The sequence below is a fragment of the Oncorhynchus tshawytscha genome, linkage group LG13 (genome assembly GCF_018296145.1).
Source record: "Oncorhynchus tshawytscha isolate Ot180627B linkage group LG13, Otsh_v2.0, whole genome shotgun sequence".
NCBI lineage: Eukaryota > Metazoa > Chordata > Actinopteri > Salmoniformes > Salmonidae > Oncorhynchus > Oncorhynchus tshawytscha.
In genome coordinates this window covers 47,418,169-47,439,634 of record NC_056441.1, presented here as the reverse complement: position 1 = coordinate 47,439,634, position 21,466 = coordinate 47,418,169, and the positions used below count along the sequence as shown (strand labels likewise).

The 21,466-nt window shown below is 40.4% G+C and overlaps 1 protein-coding gene across 3 annotated transcripts in view; it reads left to right on the top strand.

Moving 5' to 3' along the window:
• Positions 1 to 8,465: 8,465 nt before the first annotated feature.
• LOC112265041 (AP-2 complex subunit mu-B) overlaps positions 8,466 to 21,466 on the top strand; it is a 39,703-nt gene continuing 26,702 nt past the window's right edge. For 2 of the 3 annotated variants that reach the window (XM_024442039.2, XM_024442038.2), the window contains exons 1-2: positions 8,473 to 8,631; positions 14,922 to 15,034. In XM_024442039.2, coding sequence (XP_024297807.1) covers positions 14,961 to 15,034 — 74 coding nt within the window. In that variant the 5' untranslated portion in view covers positions 8,473 to 8,631; positions 14,922 to 14,960. Of the gene's footprint in view, positions 8,632 to 14,921; positions 15,035 to 21,466 lie in introns of all 3 variants that reach the window. The other variant, XR_006078640.1, reaches the window with a different exon arrangement.

The window sequence follows — 21,466 nt, the reverse complement described above, 5'->3', positions numbered from 1 at the left end:
GTTAACGCAGTTGCATTCCAAATATATTTTTTTAAACTAAACTAAGACCACAGCCTGTCGTTTCCATTGGGAACAAATGAGTCATAGTGGGCAGAAAAGGGAAGGAGGTGGCGAGATCCTATTTAAGTTTTCTAGCGTGCATCTGCATATTTCTGTTAGGGAACTAAAGTGCGCGTGTGCAATATCTAAATTCACATCTGCACTCCTGCTTAAATGTATAGCTTCCGTCCCTCTCCTCGCCCCAACCTGGGCCCAGGGACCCTCTGCACACATCAACAACGGACACCCACGAAGCATCACTCCACAAAAGCCGCGGCCCTTGCAGAGCAAGGGGAACCACTACTTCAAGGTCTCAGAGCGAGTGACGTCACCAATCGAAACGCTATTAGCGCGCACCACCAACTAGCTAGCCATTTCACATCGGTCACATAAACACGGTTTATAACGGATTCTAGTTTTGAGAACAGAAAACTGTTTAATTGATGAGAATTTGCAGAATGTCGGCTAAAATCCATCTCGTTCTATCTTCTCTCCCTGCAGTCCAGTGGGCTTCCGCTCACTACCATATTTGACAGTGGAAACGCAAAGCTGATGCTTCACATTTATACAGTGAAATAGCTCTCATTGTTCTATCTTTGACTGCAGAGACCGAGGTAGGCATGGCAGGTAGCTCAGATGGGAGTAAGTCTGAGATGGATGAAGGTAGTAGGATTAGTGGTGTCTACTTACACGACTACGGAAAGAAAATAGGAAAAGGTACAGAAGAGGGAATGGGGGTGGATTTACCACAGATGGGGACATAAATGGAAGGGGGAATCTGGAAGTGCAAACGGGCAGAAAAGAAAACCTGTGGTTTGAATTGAAGAGGGCAGTCAATAAGCGCAGATGAAGGATATCAAGGATCTGGAAGGATTCTGTATGGAGGAATGGGCTAAGAACCCCCCCAATGTGTTCTACACAGCAAAACATTTTAGAAGAAGGCTCAGTGCTGTTGTCCCTTTCAAGGTGAGGTATTGAAAGGTACTGAAAACATGGGTGTAATTCAATTTGGCCCCTATCTTGTTTGTTGAACAAATTCTCTTTCTATGAGCAATTGTATTAGTATAAAATCATTTCCCAATTTTTGGAGCATACAATAAAGCTCAGTCATTTCTGCCTATCTCTATCAAGGGGTCAATAATTTGGGACCCCAGTGTATAATATAATGTAGGGTTATTCCCTGTAGTATTATTGTAGTAGAGCTTGTCGGTCTTGCTACCAGTCTTCAAAGTTGCTTAGACAAGAATGAGCTAAGAGGAACAGTATTTTGGAGAAAGTTTGCTAATATCAACCAACAAGTTTGCCACTAGACAGCATTAGAAATTAATGTAATACAGCTATCAAAATGCAGTTAATAGCCCCGGACCATTATTCCTCCTCCACCAAACTTTACAGTTGGCCCAATGCATTGGAGCAGGTAGCGTTCTCCTGGCATCTGCCAAACCCATATTCGTCCGTCAGACTGCCAAGGACTGGAACGAATTGCAAAAATCATTGAAGCTGGAGATATCTCCCTCTCTAACTTTAAGCACCAGCTGTCAGACCAGCTCACAGATCACTGCACCTGTACATAGCCCATCTGTAAATAGCCCATCCAACTACCTCATCCCCATACTGTTATTTATTTTTTTGCTCCTTTGCACCCCAGTATCTCTACTTGCACATTCATCTTCTGCACATCTATCACTCCAATTCACTCACGCTAAATTGTAATTATTTCGCCACTATGGCATATTTATTGCCTTACCTCCCTTATATCTTACCTCATTTGCACACACTGTATATAGACTTTTCTATTGTGTTATTGACTGTATGTTTGTTTATTCCATGTGTAACTCTGTGTTGTTGTTTGTGTCGCACTGCTTTGCTTTATCTTGGCCAGGTTGCAGTTGTAAATGAGAACTTGTTCTCAACTGGCCTACCTGGTTAAATAAAGGTGAAATAAAAAATGGTGAAACTTGATACATTACTCCAGAGAGTACGTTTTCACTGTACCAGAGACCAATGGCGGTGAGCTTTACACTACTCCAGACCATGCTTGGCAATGCGTGTTGAGATCTTAGGCTTGTGTGCGGCTGCTCGGCCATGGTAACCCATTTCATGAAGCTCCCGATGAACAGTTCTTGTGCTGACGTTGCTTCCAGAGGCAGTAGTAGTAGATCTCAGTAGTGAGTGTTGCCACCCAGGATAGAGGATTTTTATGCGCTTCTGCACTCGGCAGTCCCATTCTGTGAGCTTGTGTGGGTTACCACTGAGCCGTTGTTGCTCCAATACATTTTTCACTTCACAATAACAGCACTTACAGTTGACCGGGGCAGCTCTAGCAGGGCAGCAATTTGATTAACTGACTTGTTGGAAAGGTGGCATCCTATGACGGTGCCACGTTGAAAGCCACTGAGCTCTTCAGTAAGGCCATTCTACTGCTAATGTTTGTCTATGGATTTGATACTCCTGAAATTGCCGAAGGGGTGTAAAAATAAAGTGATGTTAAAACATACAATCTACTTGCAGTGAAGCCGCTCAACATCTACATCACATGTCCACATACTTTTGTATATATAGTGTAATTAGGTAGTCACTGACTTGTCATGATTGACTTCACTGCATTTATCAACCTGTCTTATTACCATTGTGATATTGTAAATTCATAGTTTATTTTCATTATATTTAAAGGGCATAGCTTTGCACATGTCAAGGACACATTCCAAGTCTTTCTTGGAATGGTGGGCCGACTAAAAAAGGAAGATAGTCATGAGAAAGTCCATCAGCCCTGCAGAGAGACTGGATGTGACCCTAAACGCTTTCTGTTAAAAGGAGAGACATTCACATCTTTCGCCTACGTATTCTGAATAAGTTGTTATGCCATCTCAGAGATTGTCAATGAGACATGCAAGGCGCTGTTAAGTGTACTGAAGACAGACTATCTGAAGGTGAAAAGCAATAGCCCAGGGATAAGATGGCACCGATAGACATTGCCGCCTTGTTTCAGGCTCCTAAGCAACTTTGCAGTATATATTCTGTATTTACAGTTGGAAGTCGGAAGTTTACATACACCTTAGCCAGTGGGTCAGAAGTGTACATACACTCAATTAGTATTTGGTAGCATTGCCTTTAAATTGTTTAACTTGGGTCAAACATTTTGGGTAGCCTTCCACAAGATTCCCACAATAAGTTGGGTAAATTTTTGCCCATTCCTCCTGACAGAGCTGGTGTAACTGAGTCAGGTTTGTTGGCCTCCTTGCTCGCACACGCCTTTTCAGTTCTGCCCACAAACTTTCTATTGGATTGAGGTCAGGGCTTTGTGATGGCCACTCCAATACCTTGACTTTGTTGTCCTTAAGCCAAGCTTTAACTTCCTGGCTGATGTCTTGAGATGTTGCTTCTATATATCCACATAATTTTCCTGCCTCATGAAGCCATCTATTTTGTGAAGTGCACCAGTCTCTCCTGCAGCAAAACACCCCCACAACATGATGCTGCCACATCCGTGCTTCACGGTTGGGATGGTGTTCTTCGGCTTGCAAGACTCTCCCTTTTTCCTCCAAACATAACGATGGTCATTATGGCCAAACAGTTCTATTTCTGTTTCATCAGACCAGAGGACATTTCTCAGAAAAGTACCATCTTTATCCCCATGTGCAGTTGCAAACCGTAGTCTGGCTTTTTTATGACAGTTTTGGACCAGTGGCTTCTTCCTTGCTGAGTGGCCTTTCAGGTTATGTCGATATAGGACTCATTTTACTGTGGATATAGATACTTTTGTACCGGTTTCCTCCAGCATCTTTACAGGGTCCTTTGCGGTTGTTCTGGGATTGATTTGCACTTTCCACACCAAAGTATGTTCATCTCTAGGAGACAGAACATGCCTCCTTCCTGAGCGGTATGACGGCTGCGTGGTCCCATGGTGTTTATACTTGTGTACTATTATTTGTACAGATGAACGTGGTACCTTCAGGCGTTTGGAAATTGCTCCAAAAGATGAACCAGACTTGTGGAGGTCTACAATTTTCTTTCTGAGGTCTTGGCTGATTTCTTTTGATTTTCCCATGATGTCAAGCAAAGAGGCACTGAGTTTGAAGGTAGGCCTTGAAATACATCCACAGGTACACCTCCAATTGACTCAAATGATGTCAATTAGCCTATCAGAAGCTTCTAAAGCCATGACAGGAGTTTTCCAAGCTTATGGCTGCATCCCTTTGTTCTCAATTTCCACCTGAAGACATACACTAATCTAACTGCCTGTAGCTCAGCCCCAGAGGCAAGGATATGCATATTCTTGGTATCATTTGAATGGAAACATTCTGAAGTTTGTGGAAATCGTAATTGAATGTAGGAGAACATAACACCGTTGATCTGGTGGAAGAAAAGAGGAAGAAAGAGCATACGTTTTCTGTTTTTTATTGTTTTAGCATCATCTTTCACATGTACTAGAATAGCCACACAGTCAGATAGGATGCTGGAGGTAATTTTGATGGATAACACAAAGTGGCAACTGTAGGTGTGCAAAGTTTCAGACTGATAACTTCAGGAATGGGTGAGCTACATGCCATTTAGCATGAAGTCACCCAGATGTCCCACACAAGTTGCCCAAATGTACTCAAGTGGCCGAATTGGTGAAATGACCTATAACTATATACAGTGGGGCAAAAAAGTATTTAGTCAGCCACCAATTGTGCAAGTTCTCCCATTTAAAAAGATGAGAGAGGCCTGTAATTTTCATCATAGGTACACTTCAACTATGACAGACAAAATTAGGAAAAAAAATCCAGAAAATCACATTGTAGGATTTTTAATGAATTTATTTGCAAATTATGGTGGAAAATAAGTATTTGGTCAATAACAAAAGTTTATCTCAATACTTTGTTATATACCCTTTGTTGGCAATGACAGAGGTCAAACGTTTTCTGTAAGTCTTCACAAGGTTTTCACACACTGTTGCTGGTATTTTGGCTCATTCCTCCATGCAGATCTCCTCTAGGGCAGTGATGTTTTGGGGCTGTTGCTGGGCAACACAGACTTTCAAATGCCTGCAAAGATTTTCTATGGGGTTGAGATCTGGAGACTGGCTAGGCCACTCCAGGACCTTGAAATGCTTCTTACGAAACCACTCCTTAGTTGCCCGAGCGGTGTGTTTGGGATCATTGTCATGCTGAAAGACCCTGCCACGTTTCATCATCAATGCCCTTGCTGATGGAAGGAGGTTTTCACTCAAAATCTGATGATACATGGCCCCATTCATTCTTTCCTTTACACGGATAAGTCGTCCTGGTCCCTTTGCAGACAAACAGCCCCAAAGCATGATGTTTCCACCCCCATGCTTCACAGTAGGTATGGTGTTCTTCGGATGCAACTCAGCATTCTTTGTCCTCCAAACATGACGAATTGAGTTTTTTACCAAGAAGTTCTATTTTGGTTTCATCTGACCATATGACATTCTCCCAATCTTCTTCTGGATCATCCAAATGCTCTCTAGCAAACTTCAGACGGGCCTGGACATGTACTGGCTTAAGCAGGGGGACACGTCTGGCACTGCAGGATTTGAGTCCCTGGCGGCGTAGTGTGTTACTGATGGTAGGCTTTGTTACTTTGGTCCCAGCTCTCTGCAGGTCATTCACTAGGTCCCCCCGTGTGGTTCTGGGATTTTTGCTCACCGTTCTTGTGATCATTTTGACACCACGGGGTGAGATCTTGCGTGGAGCCCCAGATCGAGGGAGATTATCAGTGGTCTTGTACGTATGTCTTCTATTTCCTAATAATTGCTACCAGAGTTGATTTCTTCAAACCAAGCTGCTTACCTATTGCAGATTCAGTCTTCCCAGCCTGGTGCAGGTCTACAATTTTGTTTCTGGTGTCCTTTGACAGCTCTTTGGTCTTGGCCATAGTGGAGTTTGGAGTGTGACTGTTTGAGGTTGTGGACAGGTGTCTTTTATACTGATAACAAGTTCAAACAGGTGCCATTAATACAGGTAACGAGTGGAGGACAGAGGAGCCTCTAAAAGAAAAAGCTACAGGTCTGTAAGAGTCAGAAATCTTGCTTGTTTGTAGATGACCAAATACTTATTTTCCACCATAATTTGCAAATAAATTCATTAAAAATCCTACAATGTGATTTTCTGGATTATTTTCTCTCATTTTGTCTGTCATAGTTGAAGTGTACCTATGATGAAAATTACAGGCCTCTCTCATCTTTTTAAGTGGGAGAACTTGCACAATTGGTGGATGACTAATTACTTTTTTGCCCCACTGTATACACTACATGACCAAAAGTATGTGTACACCTTCTCATTGAACATCTCATTCCAAAACCATGGGCATTAAAATGGGCACTCTTCTAAGGAGGCTTTCCACTAGATGTTGGAAGACTGCTGCGGGGACTTGCTTCCATTCAGCCACAAGAGCATTAATGAGGTTGGGCGATTAGGCCTGGATTGGGGTCGGTGTTCCAATTAATCCCAAAGGTGTTCCATGGGGTTGAGGTCAGTGCTCTGTGCAGGCCAGTTAAATTCATCCACACCGATCTCAACAAACCATTTCTGTATGGACCTCGCCTTCCCCAAACTGTTGACCCAAATTTGGAAGCACAGAATCCTCTAGAATGTCATTGTATGCTGAAGCGTTAAGATTTCCCTTCACTGGAACTAAGGGGCCTAGCCCGAAACATGAAAAACAGCCCCAGACCATTACTCCTCCTCCACCAACTTTACATTTGGCACTATGCATTCAGGCAGGTAGCGTTCTCCCGGTATCCACCAAACCCAAATTTGTCCGTCAAACTGCCAGATGGTGAAACGTGATTTATCACTCAAGAGAACGTTTCCACTCCTCCAGAGTTCAATGGCATTGAGCTTTACACCACTCCAGCCGTGCGGCTGCTCAGTCATGGAAACCCATTTCAGGAACTTGGTATTGAGTGTTGCAACTGAAGACAGGCGATTTTTATATGCTACGCGCTTCAGCACTCGGTGGTCCCGTTCTGTAAGCTTGTGCTGCCTACCACTTCGCGGTTGAGCTGTTGTTGCTCCTTAACAGCACTTACAGTTGACTGGGGCAGCTTTAGCAGGGCAGAAATTTGACAGACTGACTTCTTGGAAAGGTGGCATCCTATGATGGTGCTGATCCTATGAATGTCACTGAGCTCTTCAGTAAGGCCATTCTACTGATAATGTTTTTGTATGGAGATTGAATGGCTGTGTGCTCAATTTTATACAACTGTCAGCAACTGTTGTGCCTGAAATAGAAAAATCCACAAATTTGAAAGTGTGTCCACATACTTTTGTATATATAGTGTACTTTAATTTTTGCATTTAACTTTCTTCTTTTAAGACTGCCAAGCTGTCCTCAACTGCGGGAACCTCTGTCCGGGACAATGTCCTCAGGATTATGGAGCAGTGTGTTTATAAAATGTTGTTTGAATATTACAACATGTATTAGGATTAAGCAAAACTTCACCATTTAAAAATGGTCATTATCCAAATACTGTCTAATTTTGATATCCTTTTTCTTTCAGATTGATGACCAATGAATTAATGTCCCACTTTAATATGAAGGGAAAGAGGAGCTAACATGTCTTTGCTACCACTTTTAGTAGATTCTGACTGTTGAAGATATTTTACTGTGCGTTACTGTTCTGTCGTCTCCTGCATGCCCATATTATGCCGATCCTTAATTTAATTAGTTCTCTTTTTATGCTTACAGTTTATGTCATGAAAGTCGGAAAATTCAGGAGATTAATGTGTTGCGGGCCTTCTGGAAAGTCCTAAAAATATTCCCCTGACTGGCATGTTGGAGAAGGACACAAAGGATGTATATGAGCAAGTTGAAAGCAAATCTAAAAAGCTGGACATATGTTCTATGTGCGCCTCTTCTATGCTCCCCATTCTTAAATTTCAGTTTTGTGTCTTTTACTTTCGGTTTTGCACACCAGTTTGAAAAAGCTGAAAATGCAATATTTTTGGTTATGGAAAATTTCACAGCGGTTTAAATGTTACAAAGATTCTCTGCACAATGACTGATTGTTTTGTCACATAAACTGAAATTAGGCTAACTATTAGAATTTGAACAACCAGGAAATGGCGGAGCGATTTCTGCATATTGCATCTTTAACTATGACCAGTAGGCTTCCTAATATAGCACATAACTTAGTGGTCAGAATTATGACCATATGGTCAGAAAGGGGTCACAATTATGACCAACTGGTGGTATGGTGTTCAGGAAAAAACGTAATATTCCGGTCAGTAAAAATACGTTAAAAAGAACATAAAAATACCTCATACATCTTTTCAACCAGGTTTTGCAAATTGGGCCGGGTTAAAGGTTGTACATAATACCCTTTTTTTAATAGTGTGGTTTATTCCTCCAAACTAAATCTAAAAGTTTCATGTCTACTACTTTCATTGTTGCTTGGGGAACATCCAATGCCATTACAGTACATGCTAGTCTTGATAAAGCAATACGACCGTTGAAATCTATAAATCCAGCAGGGTTAGTTAGTAGTTGTGGGTGCTTCACTGCCCTATAATCTGCTTCATTGTCAATTGACAGTGAGTCTCTTCGGAGCTAGGAGCGGTCGACATCTTGAATTGGAGTAAGAAGGTGAGTGAAATTAAAAACCTTGATCTTAACCATCCTGTTTCAAAATGAGTGCTTTTTGGACACGCATTTGCTGCTTTTCGGGTAAATTGGCCTGTACAGCTTCAGGTGAATGCGAGGGAGACTGGTGAGAACAGGAGCAATGCAGTAAAAATTTGACCGAGACGAGAGCAAACGAGTCGTGACAATGGTAACGTTAGCTTGCTAGCTAATCAGCCACATTTCGCATGCTAGCAAGATAATTTTAAAAGGCAATTTGGAACCAAGGACTGTGTTGTGTGGTGTTGAAAAGACAAAATAGTTATGGGAATACACAATAGGACAGAATACCCTAACGGCGATGGCTACAAAATGTATAGCTAGTTATCGGTGATGGATAACGTTAGCTGGTTTACAGTAGCTAGTTTTCCGGTCAGGCAGACATCTAGCAGTACAGTAGTACTAGTAGATTTTAGCTAGATAGCTCATTTCAAAACCTCTTACGTTAGCTGACATTAGTGAGCTAGGTACCTTGGTTTGCTGCATCCCCATGCGAATCGATGCAATAACGACATTATAACGCGTATTTCATGTATCTGCCCCCTTGCCACTGATGATGTTCACAGGCCATTGTAATCTCAAGTTGTTAAAATAGACACACTACCAAATGCGTTCAGAGTTGTTATGAAGGTTAACTGGCTAATATTAGCTGCTAGACTATTCTAGAACGCTGAAGACACGTTGATGCATGGAATTAGTCATTCAATGGGATCTCAGTGTTGATCCCGCTGGTTCTCCAGTCTTTGAATGGATGGATCCATCAAATAAAATTGTATTTGTGACATGCGCCGAAAACAACAGTTTACGTACGAGGCCTTTGACAACAATGCAGTTAAAAGGGAAGAAAATGTGCTAATTATACTGAAAAAATATATAAACGCAACCATTTCAAAGATGTCCCTGTTACAGTTCATATAAGGAAAATCGGTCTATTAAAATGAATTCATAAGGCCCTAATGTATGGATTTCACATGACTGGTACCGAAGCTCCAAATCTAGGTCCAAGAAGCTTCTAAACTGCTTCTACCCCCAAACCATAAGACTCCTGAACATCTAATCAAATGGCTAGCTAGACTATTTGCAGCTTCTACCCCCCCCCCTTTATGCTGATGCTACTCTCTGTTATTATGTATGCAGTCACTTTAATAACTCTACCTACATGTATATATTACCTCGACCATTGACTCTGTACCAATACCCCCTGTACATAGCCTCACTATTGTTATTTTACTGTAGCTTTACTTTTACTTCTGGGTTTTTTCTTCATAAAACTGCATTGTTGGTTAAGGGCTTGTAAGTAAGCATTTCACTGTAAGGTCTATACCTATTGTATTCGGTATGTGTGACACATACAGTTTGATTTGATTTGGGAATACAGATATGCATCTGTTGGTGACAGATACCTTAAAAAAGGTAGGGGTGTGGACCAGAAAACCAGTCGGTATCTAGTGTGACCACCATTTGCCTCATGCGGTGCGACTACGGAGAGAGATAGCTGCCAAAAGGTTGAACATACATATCATTTAGGATCGTAAGAAAATCCATACGTACATTGTTAGGATCGTAAGAAAAGCCATGCTCGAAACTTGAAACGTAAATGTTAAATTAGATCTGTAAACGTACAAACCCTATGTTACGACTATGAATGAACATTTACAAGTTCAAGTTTTACTTTACATTTTTTATATATATTTTCAATTATTCAACAACAGAACAATACAACACAGCAAGAGTAAATGCTACGACAAAAAGTAAATCAATCCTCCCCACCCCCAAAATAAAATGACTTAAAATGATGACAAATGACAAATGAGTTAAATTAGAATAATAATAATACAAATGACAAGAGATACCAACATATACACAATGCAATACAAACAGTACATTGCCGAGAGAAAATCGCTACATCGATCTAGAAGCTCACCTCCACCAACCTCAATGGAAGTGTTTTCATATAGTCCAGGAATGGTTGCCATATTTTCACAAGGTGGTTTAATTTATTTCTAAAAGCATAGGTAATCTTCGAAAATAGTAATACATTTATTCATTTCAGAGAGCCATCTTGTAATTGGGAGAGGGGAATCCGATTTCCATGTCAATGCAATGCATTTTCTTGCAGTGGCAAGTGCGATTTCTGTAAATTTGATTTTGAAGCTATTCCTCAAATTCACATTTGTGAACTTACCCAGAAGGCATATTTCAGGTTCAAGTGGGAAGGGACCTCCATAATAAAGGGAGAAGGGAGGAACCGTTCCGTATTGTTCCGAACGGGTGGCAACCCTAAGTCTAAATATTGCTGTAACATTGCACAACCTTCAATGTTATGTCATAATTATGTAAAATTATGGCAAGTTCATTTCTGTCATTGTTAGGAACAAATGGTCTTCACACAGTTCGCAACGAGCCAGGTGGCCCAAACTGCTGCGTATACCCTGACACGAATACGCTTTTATTAAATCATCACCTGTTTTGCGAAGTAGGCTGTGATTCAATGTTAAATTAACCGGCACCGCATTGATTATATGCAACGCAGGACAAGCTAGATAAACTAGTAATATCATCAACCATGTGTAGGGATTATGTTAAGATTGGTTGTTTTTTATAAAACAAGTTTAATGCTAGCTAGCAATTTACCTTGGCTCCTTGCTGCACTCATGTAACAGGTGGTCAGCCTGCCACGCAGTCTCCTCATGGATTGCAATGTAATCAGCCATAATCGGCATCCAAAAATGCAGATTACCGATTGTTATGAAAACGTGAAAATCGGCCCTAATTAATCGGCCCGGCCATGGTCGACCTCTAATCTAGAGTTGATGGTCGCTGACACACTATCTTGGCATACGTCCGACCATAGACCCTCATCAATTGTAGTATTCCCATCACTCTCTCGACTTGTGTACATCTTGTTTTGGGCATTGTTGCATTAGCAATGAGTACACTCTGGATATAAATCTATATGTGTCATTGTTATCATGGAGTAGTTGTTCAATGCTTGATAGGTTTGGTAAAGTCATATCTCCAAAAGTGCTTCTGAGAAAGGTTTAACTGTAAATAACAAAATAAATGATAATTGGATAACTGGTATTTTTCTTTTAGTTGCTCAAATGAAATAAGTATCCCATCTATATAACAATGTTCTAAATGCATTATTCCCTTCTCATTCCCTTCTTCCTTCTCAAATTTTCTTGCTATCCAAGATCATTGGCAGGAGTCTGTTTTGCCACAGGGGTGTTTTGGGTGACACGTCTTCTTTCAGACCAAATAACTAACGAATTTCATACCAAGATCTTACTAAATTGATGGTACAGGTATTGCTGGTTTTTGTTGATGTAGTCTTGTGGTTCCACTTGTAGATACTATTACTCCCAACCTCTTCATGAAGAGCAAACATTTCCATCTGAGTCCAAGAAGGGGCTGGTTCAGTTTCAAATAGGAATGAAATTAATATAGTTTGCGCTGCCCAGTAATACATCTTGAAATTTGGTAGGCAGAGACCTAGACTATAATCCCACGTTAATTTGTCCAGGCTCACCCTTGAGGGTTTTACAGTTCCGTACAAATTGTCTTATTGTTATTTTTTTAACCTTTATTTAACTAGGCAAGTCGGTTAAGAACAAATTCTTATTTTCAATAACAGCCTAGGAACAGTGGGTTAATTGCCTGTTCAGGGGCAGAACAACAGATTTGTACCTTGTCAGCTCAGGGGTTTGAACTTGCAACCTTCCAGTTACTAGTCCAAGGCTCTAACCACTAGGCTACCCTGCCACCCTTAAAGAAACTCTCGGGTCGGGTTATTCGTAAAGATTAAAATAGGTACATCATTTTAGGCAGAACGTTCATCTTAATACAGATAATTCTCCCAAATAATGTGAGAGGCAGATCTATCCATCTATTCATGTCATCCACCGCCTTCTGAACCAAGGCAGAGTAGTTAAGCTTGTACAAATTTTTAAGTCATTATCAACTGTGATTCCTAGATATTTGAACCCCTGTGGTGACCATCTGAACGGACCCGTTCGGGTTCGTTCACAGATGCTATAGTCAAAGCGAGTCAGTGGAAGTATTAGACTTTTGTCCATGTTGACTTTGTAACCTGAGCTGTATGTACCCAAAAGCGTCTGTAGTTTTGAGAGAGATCCGGTCGGGTGAGAGAGGAACAAAATAATGTTGTCTGCGAACAATGAGATCTTATGCGTTATCTGGCCCACCAGAACGCCCTTTATGCCAGGATCCGTTCTTATGGCCTCTGCCAGAGGTTCTGTGGCTAGCACAAAAAGGAGTGGGGAAAGTGAACAGCCCTGTCTACTATCTCTAAAGAGTGGGAATGTGGCTGACATCATGCCATTAGTTGTGATCTTCCGGTTTATTGTATAAAGTTTTAACCCAGTTGACAAACGAAGTACCAAGGTTAAATTTTGCCAGTACCTTGAATAGGTATGGCCACTCCAGCCTATCAAAGGCCTTTTCAGCGTCTAGAGATACTGCTATACTAGGATCGCTCCTCACACTGGCCATGTGATATGCGTTGAATAAGATGTGCAAATTATTGGTGGAGGATATTTTCTGTATAAAGCCTGTTTGATCGGTGTTAATCAGATTTGGCAAATATCGTCCTAATCTATTAGCCATCACCGTAGAAATCAATTTATAGTTGGCATTGAGGAGCAAGATCGGCCTATAGGAAGAACATTGTGGAGGATCTTAATTTTTAAAAATGTATAACTGTTATTATAGCCGTGGAAAAGGAGTCCGTTAGACTCTGCGTCTCAGCAGATACATTTAGAACATCCATCAAGAGAGGAATAAGCAAATCCTTAAACTCCTTATAAAACCCTGGGGGAAAGCCATTGTCTCCTGGTAATTAGCTGGATTGTAGAGAGGAAATTGCCTTTTCGAATTTCTGTTTTTGTAAAGGGGCGTTCTAGTTCGTTTTGGTCTTCCTGTGTGAGGGGCGGTAGTTCAATAGTTGACAGAGGTGTCTATCATTACTGGTTCCGTTCCATCAGAAGTGTATAACTTAGAATAGTATTGTTTAAATGAATCATTCATCTCTTCCGGGTTGTGAGACACTTGACCATTCTGTGTTTCAATAGAGTTGATGGTTCTCAAATTCTCCTCAGGTTTTATCTGCCAGGCCAAGACTTCTTCTTGTCTTCTTCCCCAATTCATGTTTTATTTTGATTTATAATCCCATCAGGTAGCCTGATTTCAGGTGTGTCGTGTAAACAACATTATTAGGGACATCGTTCTTCTTGCACAGCATGTAGGCTAAGCGTTTAAATCAAGCTATTATATTCATCTGACTATTCACAATAAACATATTATTGTGTGCATACTCTGTGCCGGCCATGTTCCTATTGGTTAGTCACCGGGATCTGACACTGCTAGAACTTTGTCATAGCCTACGACCACACGTAGCGGTACTTAATCGGCAGACAGACCCGGTCACACTGACCTTGGAGTGAGAGAGACATAAGGTCAGATCTTGTGGAACACACACATTCACACACACTAGGCTATTACGCTGACTTGCATATGTCAACTCTATCAGTCTGGCTTCATGATGTTTGAATAGATATAAGGGTCAAATGAGTTCTCTGTAAGCTTTTGGATGTGTCCTTCTGAATAGACTGAGAGGTAGAGAGGTAAAGTGGGTGGGGGGGTGGGGGGGGTCCTTCAATCTGAGCCGAATTCAGTTCAATCATGACATGACTTGGAAATATGCTTCCTATGGCACCTGAAGGTCGAATGAAAGGGTAGACATGTTTTTAATTCATTAACAAATTAGCCTAGATGACATCGCTCCTCTAGGGTCGTGTTCATTAGGGCGCGTATTTGTTATTGGGGGTTTTGGTAGGACCAACCTTGTTTCAGTCAGCTTTCTTTATTTTGGGGCCTAATGAACACCTTGATTCCCATCCTGTTTTCTGTGTGTTAGCTATAGGAGCAGTAATCTGGTCTAGGCCTATTTTATTGGTCTTCCTGAGGAAGGGGAAGGAGAGGATTAGTTAATCCAGGGCTTTTCTTGTTATGGATCATGTAGTTTTGTTAAACTACTCCTTTCCTGCCTAGTAGTATCTAGAGATGGATGTAATAGTCTCTCTCTCTGCCTCTTCAGGCAGATATATGATTTCTTTCTGAATTCCTCCTGACCCAAGAAGACGTTTCTTCAAGAAGCCCTTTTCCCCCTCTGATTTTTTTATTGTTGTACTGCCTGCTGATCACTTCCCTACTCTTATCTCTCCCCCATGCAGTCACTCCTCATGGCCTGTTATGACTGAGAGGCTGCCATCATGATTGGAGGATTGTTCATCTACAACCACAAGGGGGAGGTGCTGATCTCCCGCGTCTACCGTGATGACATAGGGTGAGTCCACAGAGTAGTGTTGCATGGTATACCGAAACCTCAGTCATTTTTCGATAAAAAAATGAAACGGTTCGGTACTAACATTTTTGTTACGTTCTGTACTTCTGTCAAATGTCTCACGTGATTGAGAGGATCAAGTCTGTCGATCAGCACATCCGCTTTATAGCGTGAAGAGGAAAGTGCATGCTCCACTTAGTCATTCATTGCAAGGCTGTCTGGGCTGCATTGTTAGCTCCCCAGTAATGCTTCTCAAACACTTGAATAATGCAAAACATGTAGAAATGTTGAAACTGTTAATTACTGTTCACAAAACAATGTCCATACAGATTATAACAGTATCTTCCTGCTTTAATTGTGGGCGTACTTTCCTTGTTAGCTTACATCTGAATTCACTACCCTAGTACCCCAAAAAAGACCGATTTCAAAGCTATTTGTCATCCATCAAAAACATTCTTAATTAACTTAGTCTCCCTTGCCACCAAAAACTCATTAATTTCATTGTCTCCCTCGCCTCCGTCTGATTTCTACGAGATTCCATAACCACATTCTGCCTTGCGAATGACGTCTTTGCTTTCTTAGAGACAGTGCACACTTTTATAAAAGAGATTGCTTCTTCTATGCAAATGTTTTTGATAAAATAATATGTTCTCCTAGCAGTTGCCAATAAAATAAGTCCTGAATGGCAGTGATTATTTCTCATCTGTAGCCCCATGGAATCATCTAAAACAACCTCAATAACTCAATGCATGCACACACTCCTATTGAACAATAAGCATTTACCTGTATTGAGAATAGGCCTAGACAGCATCTTGATTTACCCAGTTCATCAATAGATTTATCCTATCACCATTGTTATTTTGTAGTTAGATTGGTCAAAACAAATTCAAATTGATTGTATGATTTGTATAATTGATTCATTAATGCATACAGTGTGTTACTACACACAATAACCCATAATGTCAAAGTGAAATTATGTTTTTTGAAATTTGTACAAATTAAAAAAAATGAAAAGCTGAAATGTCTTGTCAATGAGTATTCAATAAGTATTGTTATGGCAAGCCTAAATATGTTCAGGAGTAAAAATGTGCTTAACAAGTCAAATAATAAGTTGCATGGATTCAATAATACTGTTTAACATAATTTTTGAATGACTACCTAATCTCTGTAACCCACACATACAATTATATGTAAGGTCCCTCAGTCTAGCAGTGATTTTCAACCACAAAGACCAGGGAGGTTTTCCAATGCCTCACAAAGAGGGGGACCTATTGTTTTATTTTTACCTATATACCAATGTGTAGTTTACTAATAAAATGGTCTGACGGTGAAGTAATCGGTCTTCATATCCCGAAGGAAAGAAATTCTCACTACAATACATTTGAATAGAAAGTTAGCAAAAATAGACAAGATCTTGCTACCATTGACAGGAAAAGACCTGCCTATTTGTGGAAAAATCTCCTTTATTAACTCTAGTCATATCCCAGTTTACTTATTTGTGTATGGCCCTGCCTAACGACTTTTTTCTTACATTTTATGAGCAAAAAATATACAATTTTATTTGGAATGGCAAGCCAGACAAAATTAAATGGGCCTATTTATATAATGAATATGAATTCAGAGGACAGAAATGATTAAATATTAAAGCATTAGACCTCTCAGTAAAGGTTTCAGTCATACAAAAGTTATACTTAAATCCAAACTGGTTTTCTAGTAGTTTAGTAAGAAAGGCTCACCCCGTGTTCAAGAATGGCTTTTTTCCCTTTATTCAGATTACAACTGCTCACTTTCGGTTATTTGAAAATGAAATCATCTCAAAAATATAATTATTTTTAAAACAAGCTATAGAAAGTTGGTTTTAATCTCAGTTAAAATGTACTAATTGATTAAATATATATATATATACTTTTGGAGGAGAGAAAAAAAGGTATAATTTTTGTAAATTATATCATAAATAGGACTGATGGAGTTATGTCACACATGCAGCTAACAAAAATATATGGAAATGTCTGCTCTACTCAAAATTACAACCAACTAATTGCAGTATTACCGCAAAAATGGAAGAGGCAAGTGGAAGGGGGAAAAAGTAAGGAACTTGTCTGTCAGCCCTGCATTAAAGACCAAAAATGGCTAAAGATAATTGTGATAAATAAAAAAGTATACCAGTTTGACAGATGTGCCATACAGATTGCAAAATAGTTGGGAAGAGATTTTCAAGGCACATGGTTAACGAACACTGGATTCAGAATCATTAGATCATTTGTTTTGGTCGCAGGTTCAAGAATGGCTGAATGGCCACATTTACCCTGAGTTAACTCTGCAAATAGCACTACTGGGTGATCCGAAAAGTCATAGTCAATCGATCATTTGATACGTATAAGCTGGAAGTAGAAGCCTAAGTGGTGTTGTCCATTAGTTTACTCCAATAGGGGAGGGGTGGTATGGTTATGGGAATAATAAAGGAAAATACACCACATAATCAAGAGTATGTGGACACCTGCTTGTCATACATCTCATTCAAAACTCATGTTCATTAATATGAAGTTGGTCCCTCCTTTGCTGCTATAACAGCCTCCACTCTTCTGAGAAGGCTTTCCACTAGATATAGGAACATTGCTGCAGGGACTTGCTTTCATTCAGCCACAAGAGTTTTAGTGAGGTTGGGCACTGATGTTGGGCGATTAGGCCTGGCTCGCAGTCGGCGTTCCAATTCCTCCCAAAGGTGTTCGATGGAGTTGAGGTTAGGGCTCTGAGCAAGCCAGTGAAGTTCTTTCACACCAATCTCGACAAACCATTTCTTAATGGACCTCACTTTGTGAACGGGGGCATTGTCATGCTGAAACAGGAAAGGGCCTTTCCCAAACTGTTTCCACAAAGTTGGAAGCACGGAATCCTACAGAATGTCATTGTATGCTGTAGCATTAAGATTTCCCTTCACTGGAACTAAGGGGCCTAGACTGAACCATGAAAAACGGCCCCAGAACATTATTTATCCTCCACCAAACTTTACAGTTGGCACTATGCATTCGGGCAGGTACTGTTTCCCTGGCATCCCCCAAACCCATTCGTCTGTCGGACTGGCAGGTGGTGAAGCGCGATTCTTCACTCCAGAGAACGTGTTTGCATTGCTTCAGAGTCCAATGGCGGCTAGCTTTGCACCACTCCAGCCGACGCTTGGTATTGCTGAATGTTTAAAACCATGACTAGAGAGACTCAACGAATACAGCAAAGAGCTGCTGTTCTTGTTTACGTTGGTATTCATCACTGTCAAGACTTTGTTCAACACTTTTATAAGCCATAAAATGTGCGTTCTCCCTACTTCCATTCACGCTACAATCTGCACTGCAGCTGCAATTATTGAGTAAAGCAAAGGTTTCCAATAAGCTTGCGTTGTTATTATTAACAGCTTGTCTTTTTTTATGTCAAGTAATATTTCACATTCTCTGCTCATAGGAGTAACAACATGAATTGGTGCATGAGGCAGAAATAATGCAGTGTGACTTGAGTTTCACCATCAGCTGGAAGGGTGTCCCCTTTTCTCAGCGGAGGGAGGGACGGTGAGTCGGGTGAGAGGCAGCCTCACCGCTGCTCCTTCCTTCCCCTCAGACAGAGCATCAGATGCAGGCCATCAGTCCAGTAAAAAAAAAATGCAAATGATTATGCTCACTTAGCCGGGTCTCACAAGTTAAACAACAAATGATCTATTACAAGTTTGATCATATACCTATATCTTTTCAATATAATTTCAACATGGTCTGAGAAGAACAACATTGGCAGGGCAATTCAAGCGTAGCCAACATGCAGAGATAATGTATTGGGTCTATAGCCTACTGCAAAAACCTCATTGCTACATAACTGTTTTTAATCGGTTAATGTTGCATACAGTGGTTCCTTTAAAAGTTGCAGTGTACTGCGGCGCAGCTTGCATGGTAACAAAGTTGAACAGCTGAATTGTTATTAACATACCCTACTGTCTGTCTCCAACAGTTTTGAAAGCATGTTAGCTTGTCCACTTCCTTCAGATGTTGAAATCAAGTGGCCTAGCTTATTTCTCAGAATGAGAACGATTTGCCAATTTCTTATATTAAATCAAATCAAATCCAATTTTATTTGTCACATACACATGGTTAGCAGATGTTAATGCGAGTGTAGCGAAATGCTTGTGCTTCTAGTTCCGACAATGCAGTAATAACCAACAAGTAATCTAACTAACAATTCCAAAACTACTGTCTTATTGTAACGGTTTTGACTTGAGGTTATTATTTATAGGGGTGCCAGGTAGGTTGTGCCTACCAGAGAAAACATTGGTTTCTCCTTTTAGTTTGGGTGGGAATGAGTCCCATCTGGTCCGTCAAGTCTACACCAATACAAAGGACTTATGTAAAAGTCAGGATGGAAATAAACTTTTCATAAACCCTTAAAACATTGGAAAGAACTTCAAAAACAACTATATTCTTTTGCGTGGGTTGTATTAGCAACAACAATGATTACACACACACACACACACACACACACACACACACACACATATATATATATATATATATATATATATATATATATATAAATAATATAAAATCACTCAATGAGTTCTGGTTCCTCCAGAAATGTCCTGTACCTCGGGCCTAAAAAGAGTCCAGCCCGGTAAAGGAGTTCAGTGAACTCAAGTGACTTTTGTCACGCAATGTTTGTCCGTTCATTCCGTGTAGCGTAGACCTACAATCACTATAACAATTATTTTACCACAGAACTTTAAAGCGTATCAACTCTTACTAAGTCCTCAACTACAACTAACTACATAAATCACAGTATACATCACATCAAAACAAATGAAATACCGTATACAAAAAGGTGGTAGTCAGTCGGTCAGTCAGACAATCCAATCCGCCAATAGATCTCCAGCGGAGAAAGGCCACGAAGAACGGAGAGGTGTAGTCCACGGACGCAAAGAGTGGATCCGATCCTGGGTAAACTCTATTAGGCTACAAAACACACGTTTAACGGCAACAAAACAAACGGAATAGAGAAGCTATGGAACTGAGGGTTGAACACGTCCTCATTCACGTCTCCATCACAACCCCACTTTTGCGCAGCTGATGCTGGCTATTTAATTGGGAATTAAAGGGAAAGCGCCCTATTGGAAGGAGCTGCACTGAGACGGTTCAGAATAATTCAGGGCCGTCACATTATACACACAAGTGTAAGGGGATAAAGAATATGTACATAAAGATATATGAATGAGTGATGGTACAGAGCGGCATAGGCAAGATGCAGTAGATGGTATCGAGTACAGTATATACATATGAGATGAGTATGTAAACAGAGTGGCATAGTTAAAGTGGCTAGTGATACATGTATTACATAAAGATGCAGTAGATGATATAGAGTACAGTATATACGTATACATATGAGATGAATAATGTAGGGTATGTAAACATTATATTAGGTAGCATTGTTTAAAGTGGCTTTGTGTTATTGTGTTTTATGCTTATTGCACATTTATAAAACATAGACTAGACAGCTAGTATAACCGTCTTTGGCTAAAAGACCAGCTAAAAAAGCGGAAATTTTCCACAATCGATGTTCATTGATACTCTCATTTCAGTAGTGTCTCCTCTGCGCGCAATTTGAGTAGTTGAGACATAAAAAGGTATAATTAGAAAATAACTTATCCTCTATTACAGTAAAATAATATCTCAATGTGTTTTGGTGTCCGTATGACCGATTCTGTTGGACCAAACCTCTAATAATACCGTTGATCTCTCAACTTTGTTGGCATGAGAGGCAGGGGGAGGGGCTTGGTGTGTGTGTAAACCATAGAGGAAGAGGCGAAGCAAGAGGTTTCACTCTCGTTAATATCTGTCCTAAATAAGGCAGATGTTTTTTTGGGGACCTAAGGTTGTTGCCTGCCTTCTCGCCTTTGGGACAGCGACTCCTATTGTTAGGGCGGAGACATTTCATTATATACAGATCTCTGGATACCTAGTCAGTTGTACAACTGAATGCATTCAACCGAAATGTGTCTTCCGCATTTAACCCAACCCCTCTGAATCAGAGAGATGCGGTTGGCTGCCTTAATCTAAATCCACGTCATCGGCTCCCGGGGAGAAGTTGTTGTTAGTGGTTAACTCCTTGACGCTACCCACCCCGTTCGCGGGATCATTTTCATCAGCAACCGCTGAATAGCATACCGCAACAGTCAAATAATATTACTAAAAAATATTCATATTCATGAAATCACAAGTGCAATATTGCAAAACACAGCTTAGCCTTTTGTTAATCCACCTGTCGTTTCAGATTTTTAAATTATGCTTTACAGCGAAAGCAATCCAAGTGTTTGTGTAAGTTTATCGATAGCATAACATAACATTATGTACACTAAGCATTAAGTAGCTAGGTCACGGAAATCAGAAAAGCAATCAAATTAATTGTTTA